The following is a 27,764-nucleotide window of genomic DNA, read 5'->3' on the forward strand; positions in this document are numbered from 1 at the left end:
GAGGACGGAGCGAGTAAAACACACGAATCGGAGAAGAGAAGGGTGGATGTTGTGCTCACTTTTTCCCCACCTCCGCGTTTCTGTGATACGTTCGAATTCTACGTTTCTCCGTGGGTGAAAGAGAGGAAACAACGGGAGAGGACGACGAGAATACATATATACATATATATATATATACAAATTATATCTCGCGGTGGAGTGCGTATTTCTTCTGTGATAATTCCTATAGTGCGTATTATAGTGGTGGTACGCAAGAAAGGGTGACCGTGTCTCATCGCGCGCCCGCGCGAGATTCTTTTTCTCTTTTTCCGCCCGTGTGGTTGGAAAAAAAAAGGAGAGAGGATCCAAGTCGATCTTCGGCGCGGCAGAGAGATCGCGCCTCCAGCAAGCCGGAGCGCTTTGCCCATCGCCTCCTCAGGAAAGGAGGCGTCGGCTCGCTCTCTGTCCCACGCGATGGATCGTGACTCGCGTTCGTATTCCTGCGGAGGCTGCGAGAGGACCGCCGCCGAGGGCCGAGCTATGCCGATGGAGTAACAAGTGAGCGGCGAAGCGGCGTTGCCATGACGACAGGTGAACCATGAGTCTCCCCCCGTAGTTCTCTCCTCCCCGTTTCGTCCTCTCTCTCTCTCTCTCTCTTTCTCCCGCGCCTCCCTCACTACCAGTCTCTGTCTTTCTCTCTTTTTCTCTCTCGCTCCACAGTCACTCCGCGCGGCATGTTTGTTGTCCCTCTTTTCCTCTGATCCCGTATACTCGCGAGATATGATGCGACAACAGTGCCCCCCCCTCTCTCTCTCTCTCTCTCTCTCGCTCTCTCTCTGTCTGTTTGTCTGTCTGTCTTTCTCATCTCTCCTTCATCTATCTCTTTCCTGTTCTCTCGTGCATTGTGGTCATGCTCTCCGATCTCGATCCTCCTCTCCTGGTTCGTCATTCCACTATCTCTCTCACTCTCTCTCTCTCTCTTTATCTCTTCTCTTACTCCCTCTCGACACTCACTACTTCGTTCTCCTTTTTCGGTCGCTCCCTTCCTTCTCTGCGGTCTCATCGCGCCTCGATACATCGACGTGTTTTCGTGATACTCGGAAAGCTGAGTGATCATGAAAGAGAAACAGGAGAACGAGACGGAGAGAAAAGATTGGATTCTTTCTTGACCAGTTTCGTACATTGTGAACGGTGTTACGATCGCGTTGTAAAAATTTACGAGGGATGCTGCGGTCGTTACGTCAAGCCCTCCGTGTCAGTATTTTGCGCTGGCTCCTATTCGCTTTCCCCTCTTCTTTTTTTACAAACCGGACCGCGTGCGAGCATCGCGTATATACGATCATAGTAATTTCGGCCTTCAATCGTGCGTGCGTGCGTGCAATACGTGCGCACATGTATCTTATGACGTTGACGTACCATACGACGACTTTACTCGAAAGACTTTTTTTGTCATGCTGTCATGTTTTCCAATATAAAGAGAGGGAGATACACAGATAATGACAACAATCGTTTAAAACATTATCACCGCTGACTAATGTTTCTATCCTTGAAAGTCCACCGCAGTCTTAGTCTTTATATACTTGCAACCGCGCTTTATTTTTAACTCGCTAAATAGACAAGTGAGAAATGATATTGCTCGTCTGTATGAAACAAAATTTTTATAAAATCTAACGATAATAGCATTATAAATGAATTCACGAAGAGGAACGAAGATCGTTAACATGGGAATTTCCTGGAGATATTCGTTATATTTTTTTCCCCTAGATTTCCAATAGATTCTTTAACAAAATTAGTAGGAAAATTCCATGCAATTGAAACTTAATCGAAAAGAAGTAATTTCGAAACACCCGTTAGATTGTGAAGAATCAGCACGCAAATTAAAGCCGTAAATAACCGGCAAGTTATAATTAATCGCTGGTCGGTATTTCTCCAGTATCGCTGGTCGACCACCTCTGGTCAAACAAGTACATGTGAACTTCAAGAGAGATAGGCACGACAAAGTTGCAGAGCGGGTAGATGGCGGGAGAACAATTTTTGAACTGCACAGTGGCAGAGATAATAAGCTTCTCTCTCCCTTTTTCTTCGCTTCTTCTCGTTTTTCCGCTCCGAATTATCCTCCTTTATAAGGATTTCCCCCATAAACGTATTATCTTAATTTATTTAAATGCCTAACAGGCAGTTATAAAACCACGAATTTAAAACAAAGGTCAAAGTAATTATTTTCTCTTCTATTCACGTATTATACTGTAAAAGATGTAATGCAATTATTATCAATAAATGAATTTTTTACTTTATACAAAAATCCATCATTCATATGAAGTCGTTTTAATCGTTTTTGTCTAATTGTTACTTGTCGCTATTTATTTATTAATGATTATCAGAGAAACGTGAAAAAAATTTTTTTAATGAATATTTATCGTACGAGTATTACATCTAGATGCGTAAATACTGAAGCTACATAAAGTATTCGAAGAAAATTGTTGAATACTTTCTAATAGCCAAGCTTCGTTGAGCATGCTTCTTTAAGTAATCGTTCCGCACTCACGCACGCACTCACGCACGAACGCACGCACGCCACGTCCGTTGGTAGAGCGACGTTGGATGACGCCGTTTTAGCATGCTTAGCGCGTAGGCCACGCGATATTCCAAGTACGCTGGGCTATTTTCATGCTACGCCAAGAAGACACGGAGAGCGAGCTCGCTCCGCGAGTATAAGAACGCGCGTCTCTCTGTGCCTACAGCGACGGCACGGCGACACGACGACGAAACGACAGCGACCTACGGCCAAGCCGTATAAAGCCGGAATCGGCCGGACTGCGAGTGGGATCGTCGGAATTTCTCTCGATTTGTCGTCTATTCGTGGAAAGGACTCCCGGGGCCGGAGAGTTGCAAGCCCGAGAGATTCAAACTTACAGCGCGAGCTGTCTTCATTCGCGGATATTTCTATCGGCGAACAGTAATTCGAATGTTATGCAAACTCCATTCTCGAATCATTCGGGCAAGCAGTGCGATTCATATTAGAAGTCAGCGCTTAAAATAAATCTCTGAGAAAGCTATTCATCTAACAGAATATAAATCTACGAGAATATTGTCTTATATTATCTTAATTTCGAGAACCTAGAGAACATTCCTTGTTTGCGAAGAGTACTTGTATAATGAAAATGGAACAGAATGAGACTCTAGGATGAGTAGTCGCTATAATGCTTCACATTTCTTTGAAACAAGTATAAACACGCGATGAACTTGGCGGCTGTTTTGTGTGTAAACAACAGCACGCGGATGATAGTACAAGTTTGTGAAACAAGTTAAAGAAACGTAAAATGAAGGAGAATTATATTCTGTAAATACATGTATTCTCTTTTAAAACAATTGACACGATAAATGTTAATTTCTAAAAAAGTGTCGTTGATATATATTTTCTCGGGAGTCTATCAATTGGGGGGAAAGTTGCGTAATTTCAAAAGTGCACGGAAAGATCAATTTAAAATTTAAACCTAGGGTTTTGCTAAGGTATCTAAAAATTTAGCTAGAGTTACAGATCTGAAAAATAATTTTGTTAAATCATTAAAATAATTGTGTATGTAATAATTGCGTGACGCACAAGTTGACTGCAAGAATGTCAAGACATTTTGCAACATTTTTGTCCATTATGCTTGACCTACATAATTATTTTAATAATCCAACACAATTATTTTTAAATATTTCAGTAAAATCATTATTTCAATGAATTTAAAATGCATTATGAAAATTAAAATATCAAGAAATTGAAAATTTTTGTATTTTTTTACATTATTCTTTTTAATTACAAATGTGTGAAAAGTGATGACGAATATAGTAGCAATTCGCCATGTATAACGCGCAATATAAACATGATTACGATCACAAAAGTTTTAATTAGAAGAGTATCAATTGCGTAAATAACATCGCGATAACTTCTGTTATCAGGACGCTATGATTCTTCTTTCAGATAGCTTATAGAGAATACAGTAAATCGAATGTAAGCGGAATTCTCCTGGTTTACTAGGAATGTCTAACTTTATACAAGAGAGAGAGAGAATATGAAGATGTTAGGCATTGGATCATTCATCAGCCGACGGGAATCTCCACTGATTCGTGTAGAATCTCACGCTACGCGTAAATCTGTCAAAGGAATTCGATCTGTCGCGGTATCAAGCACGTATTATGCGGAAGAGATCAGCTGTTGACGATTAATACACCATTTGCGGAATCGCTTTTCGTTACCATTTCATTTCTTTTTTGCTTAGTTTCTTGTGAAATTGCGATGTAAATAACGGCGCCAGTTGCACAAAATATAAAAACGCTCTGTAAAATAATGCAAGACGTTCAACTTGTAAACGTGTTGCATATAAAAATTTTTTTATCGATATTTAATCGTCTATTTCCTGTTTTTATCAATATAGATTAACTTTAATCGGTTTGACCTTTTTCTAATCCTAAAACCAAGAAAAAGATAAAAAGTAAATTAAACCGCGATGAAAGTTAATCTACGTTGGTAGACATTAATAATTTATATTGAATTTTAATTTATATAGAATTTTTAGAAATTATTAGAAATTATTAGAAATATGTAAACGCGTATATGTATTTAAATATATAGTTAAACTCTCGCTGTCTTAAATCAAGCTATATATGATTATTGGAGTGTGCAATTGATGTCAGTGATTATTGGCTTTTCCAAAAAGGAATTATGAGATCAAATGGAAAACTCATGTTTCGCGACGCAAACATCCGCGGGTTAAAATATCTCGCAAAAGGCGGCGGCTACACGTGATACAATGGAATTTACTTTACTCACTATCTAAATTTACTTTAACCGTCCGTGCATCCCTATCGTAAATCCACCGAACTTCATTACGCTCGCTCGGCGATACCATAAACCCGTTACGGTCTTGTAATAAGCTTAAAAGGATTGTACGACACTCACCCATTCTCGCTAGACATATCTTCAGGTTTTAATCGCCACCATGTGACTTTCGAACTTGGCTCCTTCATTGAACGATACGAATGGTGTGATAATTTCATTACCTGCACATATTATTGTTATTATTATTATTGTTGTTGTATACATGCTACTTTGTGAATGACGAAATATGACGGATGACTTTCTATAAAATTAAGAAAAAGAGAAATCGATTTTATCTCTTTAGTAATTTTATCTTAAGGAATTTATCGGCGAAACCATTTTTTGATGACAGTCTAATACTGTGTTAATACTATATTAATTTAATCTCGTCTACACTAGTAGTAAGATTTAAATCACTCATCAATTTCAAGCTAAACGAAAATTCCGAGTCTTATGTGACGTACGGTAAATTGACTGCGGGCATTGATAAACGGAGAGATACAGTTATACTATATCACGTTCCACATCGATCGTGACATGAAGATCAGCAATTGAGGCTACCACGATTAATTGTAGCCAGGCTTATCGTGTTGTTCTTTCAACTAGCATTAATAACCGTTTCTCGCACGTTTGTTTTCGCGAAAAAAAAGCCACAAGAGACACGGTATGTATAGCGTCACTCGCATCGAAACCGGAAGAATCACGTTATTTACTTGGTAAACATTCGTTCTAATTTTCAGAAATATTCACGGTATAATATGCGTTAAACGTCCGTTCTCACATAGATCGTCGATTGATGATCTTCGGTGAATTTGCAATTCATAGAGATACGTAATATTTGTTGTAACGAGGCGGCGCTCAAATACGAAGAATTCGCTATTATATAGATTCACGCGCCGTGCGTCATAAACACACACGAAAGCCTATTGGCGATAACGGCACTCGTCAGTGATAGAATCTAATTAAACCAATCGGAAGGTAAATATGAAGTCATATTGTTTGCACTGACAGCAATACTCGAATGACTCAATTGTCAGGTCATTTTCAATTAAAATCTAGAGTACTGCGAGCATATCTATTTTATGCCATTCTTTAGTGTTGAATTATCAGATTCTTATCGACTACACGAAGCTGTGACGATCAAGATAACGCGCGCAAGTTAGATGATGTAATGACAGAGAATGAAGAGGGCGAGATTAAAATCTCGATCGTTGATTCGCTTTCCCTCGCATTACTCGCAAAATGCATAATCGAGTGAAAGCTTAACCCTACATTACTCGCGCAGGATTTCTGACACTTCAACATATACGTACACAATTTCAATTTTCCTTGTTCTCAATGATTTACAATTAAATAAATATTGGTAATAATTTATATACTTTAGATAAAGATAAATGCAAAAAAAATTTTTCAATTGTGAAACAATTGCGCTAAATATAATAATGTGTATAAATAGCATACATTTAACGAATTTATTTAAGGCGGGGATCTCTATGGTGTGTAATCATTTCATAACAGAACGAAAAAAAATACTTCATGCGAGTAATGAAGTGTTAATGATATTCTACAGAAATTAAGATTACACGAACGCTCGCACGAACGTTATACGATATTTTTAACATCGGAAGTATCGAGCGGTTATTATTGACCGCTCTATTTTTTTTTCTTTTAGTTTCTATTTTTTAAATTAATAATTACGTTTCTTGTGTAAAGATAGGATTCCATAATTTTTTGACTTTTCAAGAATTATGTCCTTTATACAGACGAAATATTTAGTTTTTTATCACATTCTATATTTTTATGGTAATTTATTCTTTTTGATAAAATTGAGATAAAATACCGACGGTAGAATAAAATTTAAAAAATTGTAGAGAACGAGAGAGAAAAATAGAGTATACGTGTTGCGTGCGTAATGTATATATCCGCGAAGGGAGAAAAACATTCGTTCGTATCATCAGTTCAGTCTCGAAGAGAGTCTCCTTTCTTTAGGAAGCATCGAGGGACGGGAGGGGCAAAGAAGGGATTCCGTGGATAGGCGGCCGTGAACGTCCTAGGGCACGTAGACACACGGCGGGGTGCGTGACCCAATCACCCGTTCACCGGCAGCGAGCGAGCGGAGCAGCGTGGATTCGTGCCGAGTCTCTCCGTCGGCACGGCACGGCGCGCGGTGGGGGACTATCGCGCGGAGTACGGTAGCGCGCGCGTAGAGTGTCGAGCGGAATCCCCGAGCGCGCGAGCGAGCGAGATCGTTCCGTGGCGTGTGTATATATATGTGTGTGTGTATGTGTGCGTCAGTAGTGGCCGTGCGAAGGCCGACGGTAGGGGAGAGTTGTGCTCCGTCAGACGCAAGCAGGCGGCTGATGGGCGCGGGAAGGGAGAGGCAGGGAATGCCGCTTCTTCGTCAGACGCGCGCGGCGACGCGACGACGGCGGCGGTGGCTCGGGTTGCGCGCGTGACTCACTTGCACATCGCGGGAATCTCCCGCTTCCTCGCCGGTGGCAGCACCGTACGACCCCCGAGAGGCCACCGCGTGCATCGCATACGGCGAGTGTACAGTCAGACGAAAGAGAGGCGACGGCAGCGGCCACCGCATGATCGGAGAGTTCATCCGGTGCAACGACGCGCGCTTGGCCGCCACACGGATCCGCTATACGATACACCAGTGTTTCCCAACCTCGCTTCCGCAGCGACGGACTTTTGATGTGATCCAATTTCCATAGAAAGATCATAACGCGTAATAACAATCGTTAATTCGATTATGATTTCTAACACTTCGGGTGGAAACGAGATAGATTAATTAATTGTAAGCAAAATAGCAAAACGTGTTAATTATTAGAGTTTTACAAAAATCTCTGATGTGATCTAATTTCTATGAAGATATCTCGTAACATGTAACAATAATAATCGTTAATTCGATGATGATTGTAATAGTTCAGGTGAAAACGAGATAGTCTAATTAATTGAAAGCAGATTAGCAATGCGTGTTAACGAATTAGAATTTGACAGATTACTGAAATTTCTTGCACATTTTGTAATCATCAACCTCCAAGTTTTTCTCAATCTTGCTTCCGTAGCGATATACTTCTGATGTAATCTAATTTCCATAGGAAGATCTCTCTCTCTATCTCTCTCTCTCTCAGTGCGTGATAATAATTTCCATCCAACACTTTACATGGAAAGGAGGTAGTTTAGTTTTTTTAATCATAATTTGCAAGTATCCTGATTACATCATTTTAAAGTTGTAAAATATTATAATCTATACACCGAATGTATTTTAATGTGAAAGAAGAGATTGATTTACAAATAATTCACATAAGAGAGATACTGCGCATCACTGATTTGATTTACGCAAAATGCTGCATTGAGTGGACGTTAATTGGACGACATATTTCGTCTATCTGGCACACGCACAATCTGGCAATAAAACCATGATAAATAAATACGCTGTTTACGTACGTTAAAATACTACTAACAAACAGTTAAAATTACCGACGCTACTTGAATGACTATGCCGAAACAACACTGTCCATGCTATAAAAAGAAACATTCTACCGTTATCGATTATCGCATCAGTTAAATTAAACTTCACCTCGTACCAGCAGAAAAGAATCGGACAGCTATCGTAGCTTAAGCAAAATTAATGAACGAGAGGGGAACTGACCCGAGGTCTGACTCAGAATCAACAAGATACTTCGAGGTTTCAGCGTGTTCGTTTCTCTTACGTATAGAAGGATTCCCACTAGAGTTCGTCACGTTAAATATTTAAAAACTCGCGGACATTGCCAAAAAATTATCTCGCTTCTTCCTCGAGGCGAGGAATCGAGGGATCGGCGATCTCTCGCTGGCGAAAGTCGTGAAACGATGCAGCCGGTTTCCGCAATCCAGTGTTTGATAACGCTTTCGAGACCACTGATTCACGTACGACGAAATTCCGAATATTCGCTGACTTTGTATACAGGTGCGGAGAAGTTGTCGTAGTTGTATAATAACATGAGAATGGCGCAATGCCATTCAAGCCTGATTTCTCGTTTATCAATTGAGCCAGATAAGAACGAGCTACACGGGCTTCTTATGTTTCGCGCGATAATTAATCGATTACTCGTGGTCGCGTTTTCCTGTTTAACTACGCACTATGCATGATTAATAAGTCACGTGTTATGTACAAGTCAAGTCTAGCATGATTTCAATCCCGTGTTTAAAAAACTGATAATAAAATAGAAAGTGTTAATAAAAAAATCATTGAAATCTAACAGGTACTTACTAAAAGAATCAATTAAATTACTATAAAAATAAAAAAGGACTTTGAGAAAATGAATTCTATATTTTTACACAAGAAATTAATATTAATTAAAAAAAATAGAAACATAATAATAATCGTTTGATATTTTTAACGTTAAAAACTCAATTTAATTAAGACAAAATGCAAAAATTCTTATTAGGAGTTTTAACAGACTAACTGCAAATTTTAAATATAGCAGTTAAAGTTGTCATTCGATTTATCACTTTTTACAACGTATCAAGACGAAAGATAAATTTGTGAACATTTCAAACGATAAAGCACTAATTGAGAATCAGACGTAAATAAGTGTGAAAATTGAGGCATGACGGGATTAAGCCGCGATCAGTTGAACGAGCGTTTAACGTGTCTGACGCGTCCGGCATAAAACGATTAACGAATTGTCAGATCCATATAGCGTGTGGTGGCATGATGTACGTTGTACGACGTGTGGCAGACTGAACGAACTATTCATAGGTTGCAATTGGTCGTTTGTACGAGTTTATGCTTCGTCTCTTCGAACTCTCACTCAGGATTAAGCCAATATACGAAACAATATCTACGACTTGCATCCTTACCACATCCACTTACTTAATTTGCGTTCCTATATTTTTTATTTAACAACTTAAATTAAAAAAAAAAAGATTGAAATAATCTTGATTAAAGTACACTACATTTTTCTTTTATTAAAACTTATATATGATTATTGAAACTTACATGCAATTTTGAATATAACGTAATTTTATGCAGATTTTTATGTTACATTTAAAAAAAGGTGCTTATAAAAACTTGCCTATTAACCTTAATGGATGAGAGAAATTGAGAAACTCGTGCTTTTTATTTTTCGATTTATCAAGTACGATCGTGAACCATATAAATTGGCCTTATGTTTGCGTCTTAGTTTTGGCGACATACAACGATTGGCCAAACATGGCGATATACAACGAGAGTTATCTTCGCGCGCGCACGCCCGCTGATGCATCGTCAAGAGAGGGGCCCGAGGTCAGGGAGCGAGCTATCAAGATAGAGGGCAAACAATAATAACACTAATACATCAATAAAGTATTCCGGAGACTCGCGTAACTTAGCTTTCTATATCGGGCTTTTATTCGGATTGGAGAAAACGACGTGGGAGGGCGAGATCGCTAAACTCGACTGAAAATCCGAAAATAAAACTTTACGGCGAGAGCCCGCAACTAACTTTACGTGCACAACGGTATATCGAAAATCTCACGTCTTCTCTGACGCGGCGACGATTGACCTAAAATAAAATTGTTGAGACAATTTTATTTTAAGTTAATTCCCCTTTATTTCGAAGAATTTTATTTTCGGAACTTTATCGGTATGATTGACGATCTTTCGCCAGATGCATGACATTTTGTAACAAAATTAAAAAGCGGATTTATTGGAGACAAAAATAATTCTCGCATAAAACGACGTTGTGATTTTCCTTGAGATTTTGTAATGCTTGTGAAATGAACATAATTCTAGATGAAAAATAGTAAATGTCAATGCAAGAGGTCACGTCGATTTTTATTATTCCTTTATAAAGGAAGTATTGTATACCCCCTAAGTAAATTGAAATCTTACGATTGTATTAAATGTCTTTGAAAGCTATAATAAATTCTTATATTTTTTTTATGTATATAGAAGCCTATCTAGTATATTTTTTCGTCTCTTACGAATTTTTATTGTCTTCCGAAGCAAATTAGAAAATAATTTATTTTAACGTGGTTTTAATTTCTCTGACATCCACAAAAAATTATCAAGCAATAACAGGATACCTGCAGTTATTTCGCTTTAGTTTCTCACGGAATTAAACGTGTCCACGGAATTGGAGCGGTTTATTCGTAGAGAAATAACTGCGGCGGTATTTTATACTGCCGAGTATAGTCGACCAAAATCTGCATCTGCGTTTGCTCGAAATGCAAACAAAACGTATCGTGACCCCATTTTCGTCGCTCTGCGGACTCCGCGAGTGCATGCGTATTTATTGCGCTACCATACGCGTTTGCGAAGTATGTATATTCGTTACGAGGCAGCTTACGTGAGTACATGCACGTGCGATGCCCGAATAACTTCAATAACAAGCTGTAATTCGAGACAAATATTTGAGAGGCCGTTAATTGAATAATCCGAAACTCTCGAGCGATACATGATGATAATCCCTTCGCTGTTTATTCCTTTTCAATTCATCGATGTCATATCAGTCTCGATTCGGAACACGCGATACAATTAAAATTAACGAAGGAGGAAGATAGATAGCATCTAACACACTCGCCAATAATTAATTTTAGTATTACGTTGTGCGCTCAATTTGGATAAATTCTCTAACTTTTAATCTCCTTACGAGTTATAATGCAGCTATTTGTAAGCTACATTGTCAAATTCATAATTTATTATAATGCGAGTAATCATTTCTACAGAAAATGTTCCTTATACTCAGTCGTTAATTTAACTAAAACAATTTAACAAGTTAAACAAATTATGTAACTCAAGAAAATGTATTAAATTTGACTAACATTTAGTTTATTATTTACTAAGTGCATACGTTAATATAGAAATTATTTACTTTGAAAATAATTATATATAGAAACGTATTGAATTTAACACATGGAAGTTAAAAACAACAATCTATTATTTAATTCAAGGGATTGGGTTGCTATTGCTCCTTTAATATTTAACAATGAACCTACTGTTTGAATATTTTGACATGATATTATACACATATCGTCATTATGTACACTATTGTTACAAAGATACCCTTCACTTTAAAATCAAATAATAGTATAGTGTACATACACTATTACGACACATGGACGCTTTATGTAAATTTACGATAGCGCGCAAATATCACCGACGATGCGATGATTCAGTTTCCTCGTGCACCAACTCCTAGATCGGTCCGCAATACATAAAACATCCTGTGATAATACCGCGTAGATACCGCACGTTCGAAAATGTAGGATTGAGCGAATAAGAATGACTTTGACAGTAAAGAGCGCGCCATCGTCACTTCATTCATCTCTGCAACCGGAGAAGAGCTAATGAAATCCACCTAAGTGTCTTGCGTCACGCGTATCCTCCCACGACGTGTCTGCTCATAAAGAAGTGTTTTTATTCATGTATCGACATATCGTGGTTGCGTGTGCATCGTAAACTTTACAGCCACAACTGCAATTAACGCGATTCATCTTCGACCGTTTTCGCCAATCAGACGAGCAATTTATTTCCGTTTCTACAAATGCGGATTAACTTTAAATCACAATCAATTTTCGTTTTTATCTTCTTTTAGTTCTAAAAAGATAAAGTAAATTAAACTGAGATTAAAGTTAATCGGCATTGACAGAAATAGGTCTTAGATTGAATAAATAAGACATCGATATTACGATGAGGCACTATATAAAAGTAGAATTATATATTAAATTAATGCTCATCTAAAATCTATTGAGATCGGTAAAAATACGAAACTGAAGAGTGAACTGCACTTTTATGAAACTTCGCTTATTGTTTAACCTTGTAACGTCATTTAAATTATGAATTATGATGTATCGCGCGATACTTTCGGTGCCTTTTACGTGAGTCAAAACTTTCATGGTGATTTCCTGGTGTTCCTTCTCCGAGTGGAGGAAATCGCCGTTGCCAAATGGACCGTTGATGTAAGTCTGGCGGTGATTCTCCGCGAGAAATGCCTCCGTTGGCGAACGAGATTGGCTCGCGTTCTGCCAGCTCCTCACGCTTCTTTTTTTGTCCTTCTCTGTCTCTCTCTTTTCTCCCTTTACCTCTCCCTCTACTTTATTTGCGCATATAAATAGCGCGAGTCCAAAATTACCGGGTACTTCGGCGAACGGTGCCGCGAAAGTGGAGTCCAAGAAAAGGCCGGCGATTTCTGCTAGTTATAAAAATATACGCGAGAACGACGTGGACGCTCGGTTGGCGACGCGTATATCTTCAACAAGGGATACGATGAGAGCAGCTATGCAAACGAAAAACACAGAAGAATATAGAGTTATTCATGAATCTTACTTAAGTCTTTACGACCCGAACTGTCAATTATTATGCAAAAACTCATAGCGATTACATAAAAGGAGAGACTTTTTTTTTTAAATCAGGTAAATAGGAATGGATTATCATATTTTAAGACGCGATGAATTTTTCTCAAAATATTAGAACTAAATAAAATATATCAAATTCTTTGTGAAACTCTTCTTTTGATATAAATTTATCTTTGCATGACTATTGAATATTTTTATTTTAATAGTATCGATCGATGTAAATTGCATTCATAAAGTAAAATTCATTTGTTTCTCTAAAAACGCTAATACCGATTGCCAAAACGTACAATGAAATTTAATTTCTTATAATCAACGATTGTGTTCAATGACGATGGCAATCAAGTTTTTGCAGATTTCAAGTGCTTGCAAATATTTATAACTTGATGAGTTAATCAAAAATTTAAAACATAGGTATACACAGGGGAGAGAGAAATATATATATATATATATCCGGTTTGAATAATTTATATAATGATGATATGTTGTAAAAAATTAAAAAAAAATTAAAATACGTGTCGCAATACATTTTAAAAACTGTTAATGAGAAAATTTACAAACAAAAAAAATTAAATCTTTAATAATAATATTTAAGTCTTCAGTAGATATCAAGCTAATTAATTATTTTAGTAATTACACTCGGTTACATAACATTATATCTACTAATTTGAATATTCATAGAATGAATATGAATTAATTTCAAAATATCTTTATATAACTATACGATACATGCTAATAATATCAGACTAATGACTGTATTAAATTCAAATTGTAATGAAGTGTCAACTGAATGCGACATTTAAATTATCGACCTATATACGTCGATCGATCGCATAATTATTACATCAAAAAGAAGAGGCAAATATGCCGAGAGACTATGATTCTATATAATACCACGCTAAATAATTCGTCGTCGATCAGTCGCGCCGGTGGGCAAACACGGAAGAAGAAACTCAGTAGTTTATAAACGAAAATGCAAGCACAGAGAATTTCGCTCGTTTATGTAAACGAACTGTTGTGTGTGTGTATGTGTTGTGTGAACTGTTGAACCCGTCCTCAACTTCCGTTTTCGCAACGTCACATTGCTGTATAATTTCGCGAAGATGACCTGTCGCGCCTTGAATATTGAACATGCAGATAATTGCGTTTAAATCTATTTGCGCTTAAAACGTTGCAAATTTTATTAAACGATGTTAATATATAAATATTGTTTAACTTATTTAACGATATAAAATTTAATTTATACATCAGAAATACTTGTTCGAATTTTCTTGGAGTTAAAAAAGCGCTACTTATAAAAAATACTACGATTATCTAGCGGGCGTTGAAATTACAATGTATTCTGTGATGTGTACATGCTACGTGTTAAAAGAATCAATTAATCTCACAAAGGATGCCTTAAAATAACGCGTATTTAAAAGCTTGTCTACACCATTAGAGCGGAATCTAATACAATTGGCGTACCGCAAGATGCGTAATCGAATTTCCTAATTGAATTATTTGCGGAGTTCTTATGTGACTGCCGATATTTTCCCTGTATGTATTATTTTAGATTAACTATTTTTTCGCTGCGAAGAAAAATATCTATTGATACATTATTATTAGCGATTATTCACAGCCAAGTATTTTCCCAATCGCCAAAGTGTACTGCGAAATATCTTCCAGTTACTTTCCTTATGCAGAATACTTGATGAATTTTATACATATACATATATATATTTTGATTTAATTTAATTATATATATGTATATAAAATTGATTTATACAATATATAATAAATATATGTATATTTGTTATATTTTTATACCGCTCCTTGATATACATATAATCTGAACAAAAATTTTACATTTTTATCTTATGCGATAAAGTTAATTAATACGAAACTAAATGCGCTGTCAGGACATGATATATCAAAATATAATACACCACCGGATATAAATATATCCGATATTATATATATATATATGATTTTGTGCAATTATGGATATAATAATGATGGGCAATATCTAAAAATCGAGATAACGTTTTTTTTTATGTAACTTTAACGTACTATTACATTTGATGTCTCGGCCGTGATTCGACGCAATTATTCGTAGCAAATTAATTCACTTTTGTGCGTCATGTAATTGTTGGTGCTACGTAATCGATGGAATAATATAACACATACCAAACGACTGTCAGTATTTTCTCATCTCAAGAGTGCATTAACGCCTTTGTATTTATGGAAACGTCGTAAGGCAATTGACACAGTGGACTAGAATTTTCCAATCGGCGTCATCGTGATACTTTACTTGGCGCGACCTCGAACACTTTCCTTATGTATGTACGATCGTCGTCGCACGCGTGTCACACGAACGATTCCGTTGTCATTGCAAATTCGATGCGTTATTAGTGTCGTTACGTAAGGTCACTTTGCACGTAATCAAAAATTTACTCGATGTCTATTACCTCGGGGCTTTTTACGTTTGTTTTTTTCCCAACGTCAACAGTCACACTAGAGCATCCTGTCACAATAGAGATAATCAACAATTAAAATCGGATTAATCCATGCCATGCGCGTTCTCTTCATGGAATAGTCTCGACGATTCGCGCGGAGTATTGAGAATCCTTTATGAATCACCACCCCTCTCAACACGGAACATCGTGTACGACGACATTCGTTCTCGCATCTGAGTCATCCGAGAACCCACCTGTTCGCCGCGCATGATCTCGCCTTCTCTTTTTCATTCCGCTCCTTTTCTTCCGACTTTGGCAGTCGGCAGTGATTAATAATACCTGGTGTTGCGCTGTTTGCAGAGACCCATACTGTGGCGATGACAGACCCACAGCTGACCAATAATAATAACAACAATAACAACAACAACAACAACGATGGCGAGCCAAAGTATCTACACAAGAAATTCAAGAAGATGGCGACGACCGAAGTTGCGCCGAAAGTCGTCGAAAAGGAGGGCACGGCAAACAACGTCGTTTCTGACGAGGCACCAAAGCGAAAGGACGACAATAAGGACGGCAAGGAGTCGTCGAAGGAACTTGGCAACAAACTCGAACCTTCTCCGGAGCCGGCAGGGGGAGTCGAGCCCATCGCCGAGTCTCGAAAGAGCGGCAGCTACGCGTGCCCTTTCTGCCCGATGACGTGGACCAAGCCGAGTGTCCTTCAAAAGCACATCAGGGCGCACACAAACGAACGACCGTATCCGTGCGTGACATGCGGAATTTCCTTCAAGACCAAATCAAATCTGTACAAGCACTGCAGGTCGCGCTCTCATGCACACAAGATGGAGAAAGGAGAGAAGGTACTCTATTAATTAAATTAGTAAAATTTAAATAATTTAACGGACTTTGATAAAATCTTACAAAAAAGAACTAATAACGTAGTTGCTAATTAATACAGATGTAAGGTTTAATCTTTACTAAGGCATTTGTAATTTTCTTATGTTAAATAAATATCACTAATGAGTCAATTCAATATTATAAGTTTCAATGTTTAATTAATATGCGACAATCTATAACATTTTTTTCGCAGGTATCCGAGGATTCCGACATAAGTCTGTCGGATAGCGCCAGTAATGGCACTGGTACACCACCGCCGCCGCCAGCTTCGACGCCCACAACGGCAACGACAGTATCCACTGCTGTAGTAAAGACCGTGAAAACCGGCAAGATCTACAAGCCAAAGTTTCAAGCCCGAACAGCATTGCAGTGCGTGAACAGTGACACCGAAACGTCTTCCTTATCGCCCAGTTCTTCTAACAGTTCCTCCTTGTCTTCCTCCACAACCACTTCCACTTCCAATTCTGTTAAACCTAAGGCGGAGCAGCTACAGGAGCACATCGACAAGATTATCACAGACAATCAGGCGATCGTCGACGCAGTGGATCCATGTTTGCACAAATTAATGCATCGCCAACAGAGCCTAGTCGAGACAAAACAGTCATTTGAACAGCAGCCGTTAAACCTGTCTTCCGCGGAGGAGACCTTGAACAACAGAAAGCGTTGTTACAGCGATAGTTGTGCTCAGGAAGCGAAAGATGAGCTTCCGGATAGCTCAATCATCAAGGATCTCCTCTTGAAAACTCGCGGTTCTATGAACGGACCGGTATTGGAGACTGCCATAGAAAATTTCGTCTGTTCCACTTGTAACATCCCCTATACTAGCGTAGACAATTTAGAGGCTCACCGCAGATATTACTGTAAAGGTATTGACAATTCTCGAAAAGGTACCGATTATCACGCGGATTTAGAAAAACGAGATTCTGATTTCGATGTAAAATCTGCCGATTATTATAGCACCTTGCAACCGTTACCTTCGCCGGGTCCTCTACTAGGTAACACCAGACTAGTCGACGCGTATGCTCCACCTGCCAAGAAGCAAAGAACGGAAACTGTGCCGACCAGTTTAAGATCGCTGGAGGAGCTCAGCAAGTACCCGCGTCCAAACTCGCTGCAGATGTTCGGTGGTGAAGTGAGGATCCTCGACAACACGGGCGAAGTAACGAAAACGATGAGGATCGAGCCACGACAGACAAATTCGCCCACGAACGAGCACGTAGTCAACAGCAAGTGCATGAACTCGGAGACGGCGTCAATAGTGGTGAAATCGGGACTTCATTCTGGTGGTACCATGATGCATAAACCGCCGGGAACATCGGCTAACACGTCCAATTCCTCCATATCCCTGTCCAACGCACCGAAGATATTGGCGCCCATTATACCAAACATATCAACCCCGAATATAGCGCCTACCATGTCCTGTTACGACTACTTGGAATCGCACCTCAACCCGCTGACGAGCATCACTGCCTACAATCCGTTGACTCTACCGCAAGCTGGTATCACAAGTATCCTTCATGGCGGAAAGGTGATACCTTATGTACCTGGTATGCCCGGACCACATACTCTGACCGGTACGCCGACTATAGACATATCTCCGAGTATAACGGCTGGCGAAGCCGGTTATAAAGTGATACCGGGCCTACCGGGCCTACACATGATACCTCAGCCACTGGACTTGGCTAGTCCAGTGAAAGTACAGCCCAGTACGGTGCCTGGTATGCCCAGTCCGTTGCCTGGACATGTTCCTTCCATGCTAGATCAGCCTCTGGATTTGGCTAGTCCGGCGAAGGAGTCGATGAAGATCAGTTTCAAGACACCTAATGGCGATGGTCTGAAGAGTGGCTTGACCAGTCCCAAAGTTCCTAACGTCAAGGTCGAAACTTCGACAGACAAGTATCGCACGAGGATGCCGTCAACTCTCACCGGTGGAGAGATCGGCAAAGCAGAGCTCGATCGTCATATCAAAAATAATACGGCCGTAAAGTACAGGAGTATAGAGAGTCCGCGAGAGAGGAAGGATTTTACATACGACAAGAGTCCAAAGTTGGACAAGACTTTTAGTTATCCAAATGGCGTGGATCCCACAATTTCTTCGAACTCTTACAGCAAGATGAGATACTCGCCCAAGACCATTTCGGAAAGCAAGAAGAGATCATCGAATTGGGGCGTCAGTGAAGTGGATGCCGGCAGAGCACTCCCGGTAGATACGCACACTGCAATCTCTAAGTTAGAGCTACCTGTTCAGGGAACTGAAAACGGTCGATTAAAAAACAGTGTCTCTTCGGATACACGTGGATGGATTAAAGTCACGGATGGATACGGCGCATTCAATGGCGCTAAGATAAAGGCTGACAACGCGTCATCGGTAATACTTGTAAATTTAGATTCTTCCAAGACAGAAGTGCCAACGAAAACTTCCGTAGAATTAATTGTTAAGGACAAACAACCCGAGGCCAAATCGCCGAAGAGCGGCGACGTCGTTAAAGAAACAACTAATGCTAATAAGTTCTTGAGACCCACGTCTCTACCGTTGAAACCCGGCACATTTACGCCGAAGAAGCATCACGGGATCACGCCTACGGCGAACACACTTCCTCTCATCAGTCCGGAGACTCCGCGACCCAAGAAGTCGTACGGACAACTATATCTAAATGGGCATGCTTACACATATCTAGGTCTTAAGTGTTCCACCAGGGTGTTTTATTGTACCTTGAATCGACCGCAGCCAATGTATGTCACACAGCAGCATGGTCTATCGATGTACTCCAATTGGAAGATATGCAAAGAGGCACCACCAGATGTGGACATGGCACATTACGACTCTCGACATAGACCTCTCAATTACACGGTCGCTTGGAAGAAACAAGAGGATATTTTAACGCACTCTTCGCAAAGACCAACCACTCCCACCAGTCCGGACAGTGGATTGGAGAGTGACATGCAGGAGAAGACGAAGAGGGTGAAGATATTTGACGGAGGCTTTGAGAGTAACGAAGATTACACCTATGTGCGCGGAAGAGGTGAGGAATGTTTAAATGTTGCATTTTTCAAAATAAAACATTAATTTTCTAAAGGTATAAGAGATATTTTTACAGCTAATAAATAGTTAATAAATGGAATGTTTCGACTTTACTTAGTCTTCAGCCAGTTAATAAAAGCAATTACATCATAACGTTAAAAAATTATTGAAGTAATTATTAAAGATAAAGTAAAATAAAAGTAAAATTAAATATTAGAAAGAACGTAGAACAAAAACAAGAAAAAGAAACATATCAAAGATTGGACAAATATACCACAGAAACTAAAATTATTAAGAATTAAGTTTTCTTTGTAATAGGAATTGTCGAAACTTTCATCATTTGAAGGTGAAAAAAGTGGAGTCAACCAGATAAAATTTTAAGTCAATGGTCAAAAATTCTTAGACAAGATATATGTATGTGTAAATATACAGTTCCTGTAGTATATTTGTCCAATCTTTGATATGGTTTCTTTTTCCTGTTTTTATTCTATGTTCTTTCTAATATTTAATTTTACTTTTATTTTATTTTATTTTTAATAATTGCTTCAATAATTTTTTAACATCATATAATTGCTTTTATTATTAACTGGCTGAAGATGACTAAGTAAAGTCGAAACGTTTCATTTATTAACTATTTATTAGCTGTAAAAATATCTCTTGCACCTTTGGGAAATTAATTTTTTAATAAAGATTTATCATCTTATTGTTTAGCTCGTGTTTGACCTTTTTTCCTTTTAATAATATAATATAATGTAATATAATTTAATTTTCTAATTAAACTAAATTAAATTAAATTTTTATTTTAATAATATTTATTATATTATATGGTGAGTGCAAAAATTCGTGCTAAAATTTATTATTCAAAATTCAAACAGCTGCTATTTTTGTTAAAAATAAAATAAAATCTAAATCTTACTCTATCTGATAAGAGAATTTAAGAATTTCTTTTTTTAAATTGTGATAGTTTTGACGGAGTTATGAGCATCAAAGTCAAAATATTCTTTTTATTTAATTCGCAACAACTCAGTATCAAAAAATCGTAGACATTTTTTAAAAACGATTTTATAAGGAAGACTTTAAGCTCTTACATTAGAAATTTAAAAATTTTTGCAAATTTTTTTGGATATGTGGTAGGCCCACAAAATGAAGAAAAAATTTCCTATTTTGTTTAACTTGTAGTTTACGTAAAAAATTATAAAACTCACATAAATTAAAAAAATATACAAGGATGGTTCAAGTTATGTTCATAAGAATAAAAGTCCCGGTTTGACTTGAATCACTTACGTAATAATAATTCAAAAATAGAAATTTCAAGCTTTAAAACCCTTATTTAAAATTTAAATTTCGTTTATTTTAACAAAATTGTAGCTGTTTAAACTTTGAATAATAAATCGGGCACGAATTTTTGCACTCACCCTATAATATAATCTATTTAAAATTACCGATATAATATGGCTCAACTAATACAAAATTAAATGAAATAAATTGGGAAGGGCTACGAGCCAAAAATAATAGATTTAATATATTTAAAGTACACACTAACAAAGGATAATAAATATATAAAGTAGCGCTATATGAAAATTACATGAAAGTAAACGACGTTTCGACTGCAATCAGATCATTTTCAATATTTGTTTATAACTTTCATGTAATTTTTCATATAGCACTACTTTATATATATTTATTACCTTTTATTAGTGTACTTTAAATATATTAAATCTATTATTTTTGGCTTGTGGCTCTTCTCAACCTATTTCATTTAATAATCTATTAATCTAATTTATTTCAATTTTTATTAATAAGACTTTATAGCTGTAATCTTAATATTGTAAAAATAAATCTTCAATTATTTCATATATTACTTAAGGACGAGGACGTTATGTCTGCGAAGAATGTGGTATTCGTTGTAAAAAGCCATCTATGTTGAAGAAACATATCAGAACACATACGGATGTTAGGCCGTATACTTGCAAGCATTGTACTTTTAGGTAAGTTGATATTCTCACACACAAATAACAGCAAGAGAACAACTATTTATATTTTTGACTTTACTTCTAACATTGATATCCTACCTACGGAATCATAATTTTTTTTGCGACAGTTTCAAAACAAAGGGTAATCTCACGAAACACATGAAGTCCAAGGCTCACTACAAAAAGTGTGTGGAATTGGGCATAGTACCAGTCCCTACAACTGTTTGCGACGAAAATATTGACAAGGAGGCTATCGCGCGATTAGCTGCTGGTGGTGGTAACACGGAAGAATCCTCAGAGGAGGAGGAAGAAAGTGATGGAGAAGAAAGCGAGGAATCGGGTAGCGAGGAGCAAGAAGCAGCACAAAGTCTACTCAGTCTTTCACAACGTAACATGTCGAATAGATTGCCGGGCTTGTTGCCGTCTGGTAGACCTACAACGTATCCATACACGCTAACTTTACCGACAACTTCCACAGTGAGCATCGCGTCCACTACCGCGACTACATCTACCATCAGTCAAAGTGTCACTACGCAAGAAACAACTTTGATCCAAAATGAATTATCGCACCGTTATTATTTCCCATCAAACCGAAATACGACGGAAGAAACAAGGATCAGTGTCATCCAATCGTCAAAGAAAGATGATTCTGACTTCGGGATCGAGGAAATTACCGAAGTCACGGAGTCACGTCATCAGCTGTCGCAGCCCATGGATCTCACGACGAAGCAGACCACTCAGGTGTTGCCCTCGCCGGTCCCGCAAAGGGTTAGACCCGCGGACATTCTGACACCCGTTTCGGAGCCGGTCTTATTGCAGACGATAGTCCAGACGATGGAACGGCTGCCTATACAGGGTAGAGAATGGAAACCGGATGCGGAGGGCCACATGTTGCAGGCCTACCTCACGGAGAGACATGTGATGGACAGCAAAATTAAGCAGCAGTATCGCGTAGGAAATACCAAGGACAATAAGCAGATACAGGAAAGAGATATTTACCTGCGTCATCAGGATCAGAATAGGTCCAGGCACATAGATTCCAACGCTATTCCGACGGTGACGTATACCGATCCTAGTAAGATGCAGCATACCGTTATGGAATCTAGGGTTAAACCAATGATGAAGCATACCAGTGACGACATTAAGATGGAAATCAGAGAGAAGATTTATCAGAACAATATGGCAATGGAAAGACGAACATTCGATTACGAGACTATTCACAAGAATAAAGAACAAACTAATCGGATGGTTTCTGATCGTGAAAATTTTGAACTTGGTCTAACTAACGGTCCCGCTAGCACAAGACCAAATATTGAGTATGGTCTAACCATGACCAGGAACAACAGTTCGATCGAGAGACCGAACTGTTCTATTGTACCTGTTCGCAACACATCCAGTATTGATTGTCATTCACCGAAATCTTTAAATATGGACGTCAATAACCGGTCACAGTTGATGCAACATATGAACAACGACATTGACAGAAATTCCATGTTCAACGCGATGAAGATGGTGAGTGAAATGGAAAGACCTAGGGAATGTCATCCTGTTGGTCAGGAAGTAAGATCTGCTAATCATGAGATGAGAACCGCGACTAACGATCTTCGAATGCAGAATCATAGTCCACGAAATCTCGATCTAAGGCCGCCTAGTAGAGAGATCAGAACGCCCGGTCAAGAGTACAGAACACAGAATCAGGAACTGAGGTTACCGAGTCAACAGGAGTACAAGATACGTGGTCAAGAGATGAGACCGCCTAGCCGTGAGTACAAACCGTCGTTCGCTCATGATATGCAAGTTATTCAAGAGCTTATGCCATCGGCAAACATGGAAATCCGGCAAACAAATCCAGATAATAGACCGCCGAGCCGTGATATGAGAGCTCTCGCGGAATATAGAGCGCACGCGCAAGATCCACGTGCCAATTACGAAATATTACAGCCTATACACGAGCCACCAAAGTCGCAAAATTTAGACGCGAGAAGCACGTCACCGCAAAAAGTACGAATCCTTTATTATGATACGAAACACACTGCGGACATAGTCAAACAGAATACATTAGACAGCGTGAAACATGTGGTAGCCGGAAAAATAGTCGTCGGTGGGTCAGATTTTCAATCGCCTTCACCAAACACAGGAAACGCGAAACCGCAAGCAGAATTTCTACAACCGTCGAGTGGACCCGCGCCTAACTATGTCAGGTAAAGAAAACATTTTTAATTATTTTCTCTTACTATTTATTGACGCATATATATATATAATGCAAATAATATTATTTGATATTGCGTTAGAAATACATATTAAAGTATACTAATTTAATATATGTATATCTCTAACGCAATATAGAGTAATACATGAAAAAATAAGCTGAAAATATAGAATAAAATTTTTCCATATAATGCTTTGCCTTTGAGAAAATCGACTTGAAAATATTCACCGGGTATGTGTGCACTTAACTGTGTCTAGACTCAACGGGTCTCGCTGTAGACCGTTATCGCGGCTCGTATTTGTGTTTAATACTCCCAATAATAATATTCAAATTTTATTCGTTAGAATTATCAAAATAATTTTAATTATAAAAGCTGAAACTATGAAATATGATTATAGTGTCACAGAAGATGGTAGGAGTGTATGTGGGATTTGTAATAAGGTGTTCAGTAAGCCTAGTCAGTTACGGTTGCACCTCAACATTCATTATTTTGAGCGGCCATACAAATGCGAAAACTGTGCAGTTTCCTTCCGGACTAAAGGCCATTTGACGAAACACGAAAGATCCGTTTCCCATCACAATAAGGTAAACGACGAATCAACTTTATTTCCATCGAGCAACGTTATATCTTTTAGCGCGAGTGTACGAGTAGTTATTGTATTATTAGGTCAGTATGACTTCTACGTTTGGTGCAGCGACTACTAGCAATCCTAGACCTTTCAAGTGTACAGATTGTAAGGTAGCATTCAGAATACATGGACATTTGGCCAAGCATCTTCGCAGCAAGATGCATATCATGAAATTAGAATGCTTGGGCAAACTGCCGTTTGGAACGTATGCAGAGATGGAAAGGTCTGGCATCAACTTGAATGATATCGATACTACAGACTGTGATAATAGTCTTAATAGTCTGCAGGTTCGTAGTAAATAAATCATAATTACGCGTGGTTTTTAAATTTAACAAAAAAAAAACATCGCGATAAAACGAATTTTTTATCTTCGACAGATATTGGCTCAAAGATTAGGCGAAAAGGATCCGGCGAAAATCGCGCAGTGGGACTCGGAACCTCTGCCCGGACCGGTTGTGAGTGGCAGTGAGACTTCGTCAGATGAGGGTGAGCCTATACCGCAGCACGCACTTCATGCGCAATACGTGAAAGCGACAACGGACACAGACATCTCTCGACCATATCACATGTCAATCGTCCCCGAGAAACCGAAAGCCATTAATGACGTTCGCCTCCGCAGTCCTCAGTTCAATCAGCACAGACGTGATTACTCGGTTAAAGAGCAGCGACCAATTCCGGCGATTGTTTTGGAAGACACAAGGCCGGAGGACAGTTTACAATCGTACAAGTGCCAAGTTTGCCCCGTATCTATGCGTACTGTAAACGAGTTACAGGTACACTGTTTTGTTGAACATAATATTGAGACGGATTCTAGTACAAATATTCATGGAGATAGAAGTGCGGGTAAATGTAGGGAAAAAAAAGAGAATACTCAAAAAAGAATTATGGAGGAATCCGTAGTGAAGGAAGATCACAAAAGACAAAGGATAGAGGATACATAGTGCCAAAACAATATAGCGTGCTAAAAGAATTTTTCGAGTGGTGTTTGCCATACTACTTAGAGAAATCGCGGTTATAATAATGTATCATATATGGAATGCATCACAGAGATATCCTAATGAAAAAATCTCGGTCGTCTTAAAAAACTATTTCAATAGGTTATACTATTAATGATGTTTATATTTGAAAAAAAAAAACGTTTCTTGAAAATTAATGTTGCAAAAATTTAAACGAAGCGTTATTAAAAAGCTGCATGCAAATAGAAATTTATAATTTTACGTCGTTGAAATATTTCGCAAATTTCTGAATACTAACATAAAAAAATATGAATCTGGAATATATTGTCGCATAAATATGTATGTAATGAAATACACACATATTAAGTTCATTGACGACAGCGATAAATACGCGGTCTCGAGCATGTTTCTTTTATCGCAACATCATTTCTAACATTACCTGTTTATATTACAAACAAATATAATTTGATCTGTATAGTTCTCTTTAAAAGATTTTAAGCCTTTTCTTTCGATATCGGCACGTATAACGCACAAAGTGCAAAAGAAAAAGAAACGTAATTCGAGAGTATCTGATATGATTATAATATTTATATACACGATAGTGTTTCTCGTAGTAAATGAGGTGCAATGGACTAGTATGTGATTCTATATTTAAAGCACAAATGCGTTACTTTCGACATGTTGAAGAGTATTCTAATATTATAAATTAATATTATACTTTAAATTGGTATATAAAACTTATACAGACATATATATGTATATGCATATAAATACATATATATGTATATACAGATATGTGTATATATGTATATTTGTTCAAAATTAAAGTATAATAATTATGAGAATTATTGTTGACATAAGAGAAAATGTGTTTGTACATATTTATGTAAAATATAACGAGAAATCATGTTAGTTTCTATATTAGTTTTAAGAAATCAAGAAGCTGTGTCGGTTGCTCAGATTACTTGTAAATTTAAGCGCTTTTAATTCACACATTAGATTCTTTAGTTTTCATGTCTTAAAAGATTTTCTTGTAAGCAAGAATCAAATGATGAGTGTCTTAATAAGCAAGGTTGGTAAAAAACATGTTTTAAACAGTTTAAAACATGCTAAATTGATGTTTTTAATATGTTTTAAATATGTTTTTTTTATAGTACTGTTTAAAACATATTTGAAACATTAAAAATATATTTAAGAAGAAACACAATACGTTTTATTCTTAAAAAAAAAACATTAGTATTTTTACCAACCCTGTTAATAAGTTTGATTTTATCTCAAACATTGTTGAATATTTAGTTACCTTGGTATTTTGATATTACTAGAAGATACTGATATGACCTGCTCCTACTATTTTTTAAATCTTAATTGAGCATATTTGTTATGGTCTGAGGGACCGATTCACTGATTCTGTTTAAGATATAATTATGCCTCCTGTTTTCTCGCTGCAGTTCTATTGAATTGTCCACAGTGAAAATTATCCAAGACGAAAAATATCATGAATTTTTCTTGAAATGTCTTTTATGAATCTACATTTTTTATCAAACAAGTAAAAGCCTCTAAAAAAATTAATTTTTACACGAAAAATAGCTTTACATGATTTCTCGCTGGTGGCCTTATAATACGACTGCAGTGAGCGACTCGAAGAGGCCATACACCTTCCACAAGCGACAGCTACCGTATCTCATAATTAACTGTCTGTCTATTCTACGCGCAGTTTTAATATCTCAAGCACGAGAATGTCTTTCCTATTCCGCATAATCAGACTCCGGTTATCACGGTTTGTACCTAATATAGGTGTGCTTGAGCCAGGATAAAAAGAATAATACGGTAAACGTAGAACGAGACGACCGCCCAGGTATACAATGAGGTCCAGTTCGAGTGATGTTCACACTAAACGATATCAGTGTAGCGTAGTCTTAACATAGCATTTTTTTGAATGTATATCTACTGTCTGTAATTCTGTCGACTCCAACCGTAACCGTGTTAACTACGTATGAGCTTCCAGGATGTGTATGTACACAGCGTGTTGTGTGCACGCACCCCGAAATGCCAAGCCAACACAATTTGCGTTCGACCAGGATTTGTTGATAGAAACGATACGCTTTTCGGAGTCGACTTCGAAAATGGCGGTCCTTCCACGCGCGAGACGCGATATTTTCCAAAATTATACACATGTAACGCACATCTACGTATATACATATTATATACTCTTTCTCTTTCTCTCGGCTATTTGCATGCGTACTTAAATGTGATTTCGAAGGAATGTACTTTTTCCAAATTGTAGATTCATATTGCGATATATACATACACATATATATTTTCGAAACGTTGTCGTCCGTAGAAGTATATCACCTCGGTATATTTTCCCGGCGTGCACGTAGCGAGCGTGTCGTAAAATACATATCAGATTCGCCGTAATCCCGGTATATTAATCGGAAGACGGTGGACGACCGTGCGTCTCGTCGTTTGAAA

General features: G+C 37.9%; 1 protein-coding gene across 1 annotated transcript; it reads left to right on the forward strand.

The window, feature by feature from the left end:
• Positions 1-300: 300 nt before the first annotated feature.
• Positions 301-26,031, forward strand: shn (zinc finger protein schnurri). Its single transcript, XM_018445914.1, has 8 exons — positions 301-570; positions 15,967-16,466; positions 16,697-19,526; positions 21,393-21,513; positions 21,627-23,699; positions 24,106-24,292; positions 24,375-24,623; positions 24,714-26,031. Exons 1-8 carry the CDS (start codon positions 561-563, stop codon positions 25,275-25,277), a joined length of 6,534 nt encoding a protein of 2,177 aa, XP_018301416.1. The 5' UTR covers positions 301-560; the 3' UTR covers positions 25,278-26,031.
• Positions 26,032-27,764: the final 1,733 nt, after the last annotated feature.

The sequence above is a fragment of the Mycetomoellerius zeteki genome, unplaced genomic scaffold (genome assembly GCF_001594055.1).
Source record: "Mycetomoellerius zeteki isolate Tzet28-1 unplaced genomic scaffold, Tzet1.0 scaffold168, whole genome shotgun sequence".
Lineage (NCBI taxonomy): Eukaryota > Metazoa > Arthropoda > Insecta > Hymenoptera > Formicidae > Mycetomoellerius > Mycetomoellerius zeteki.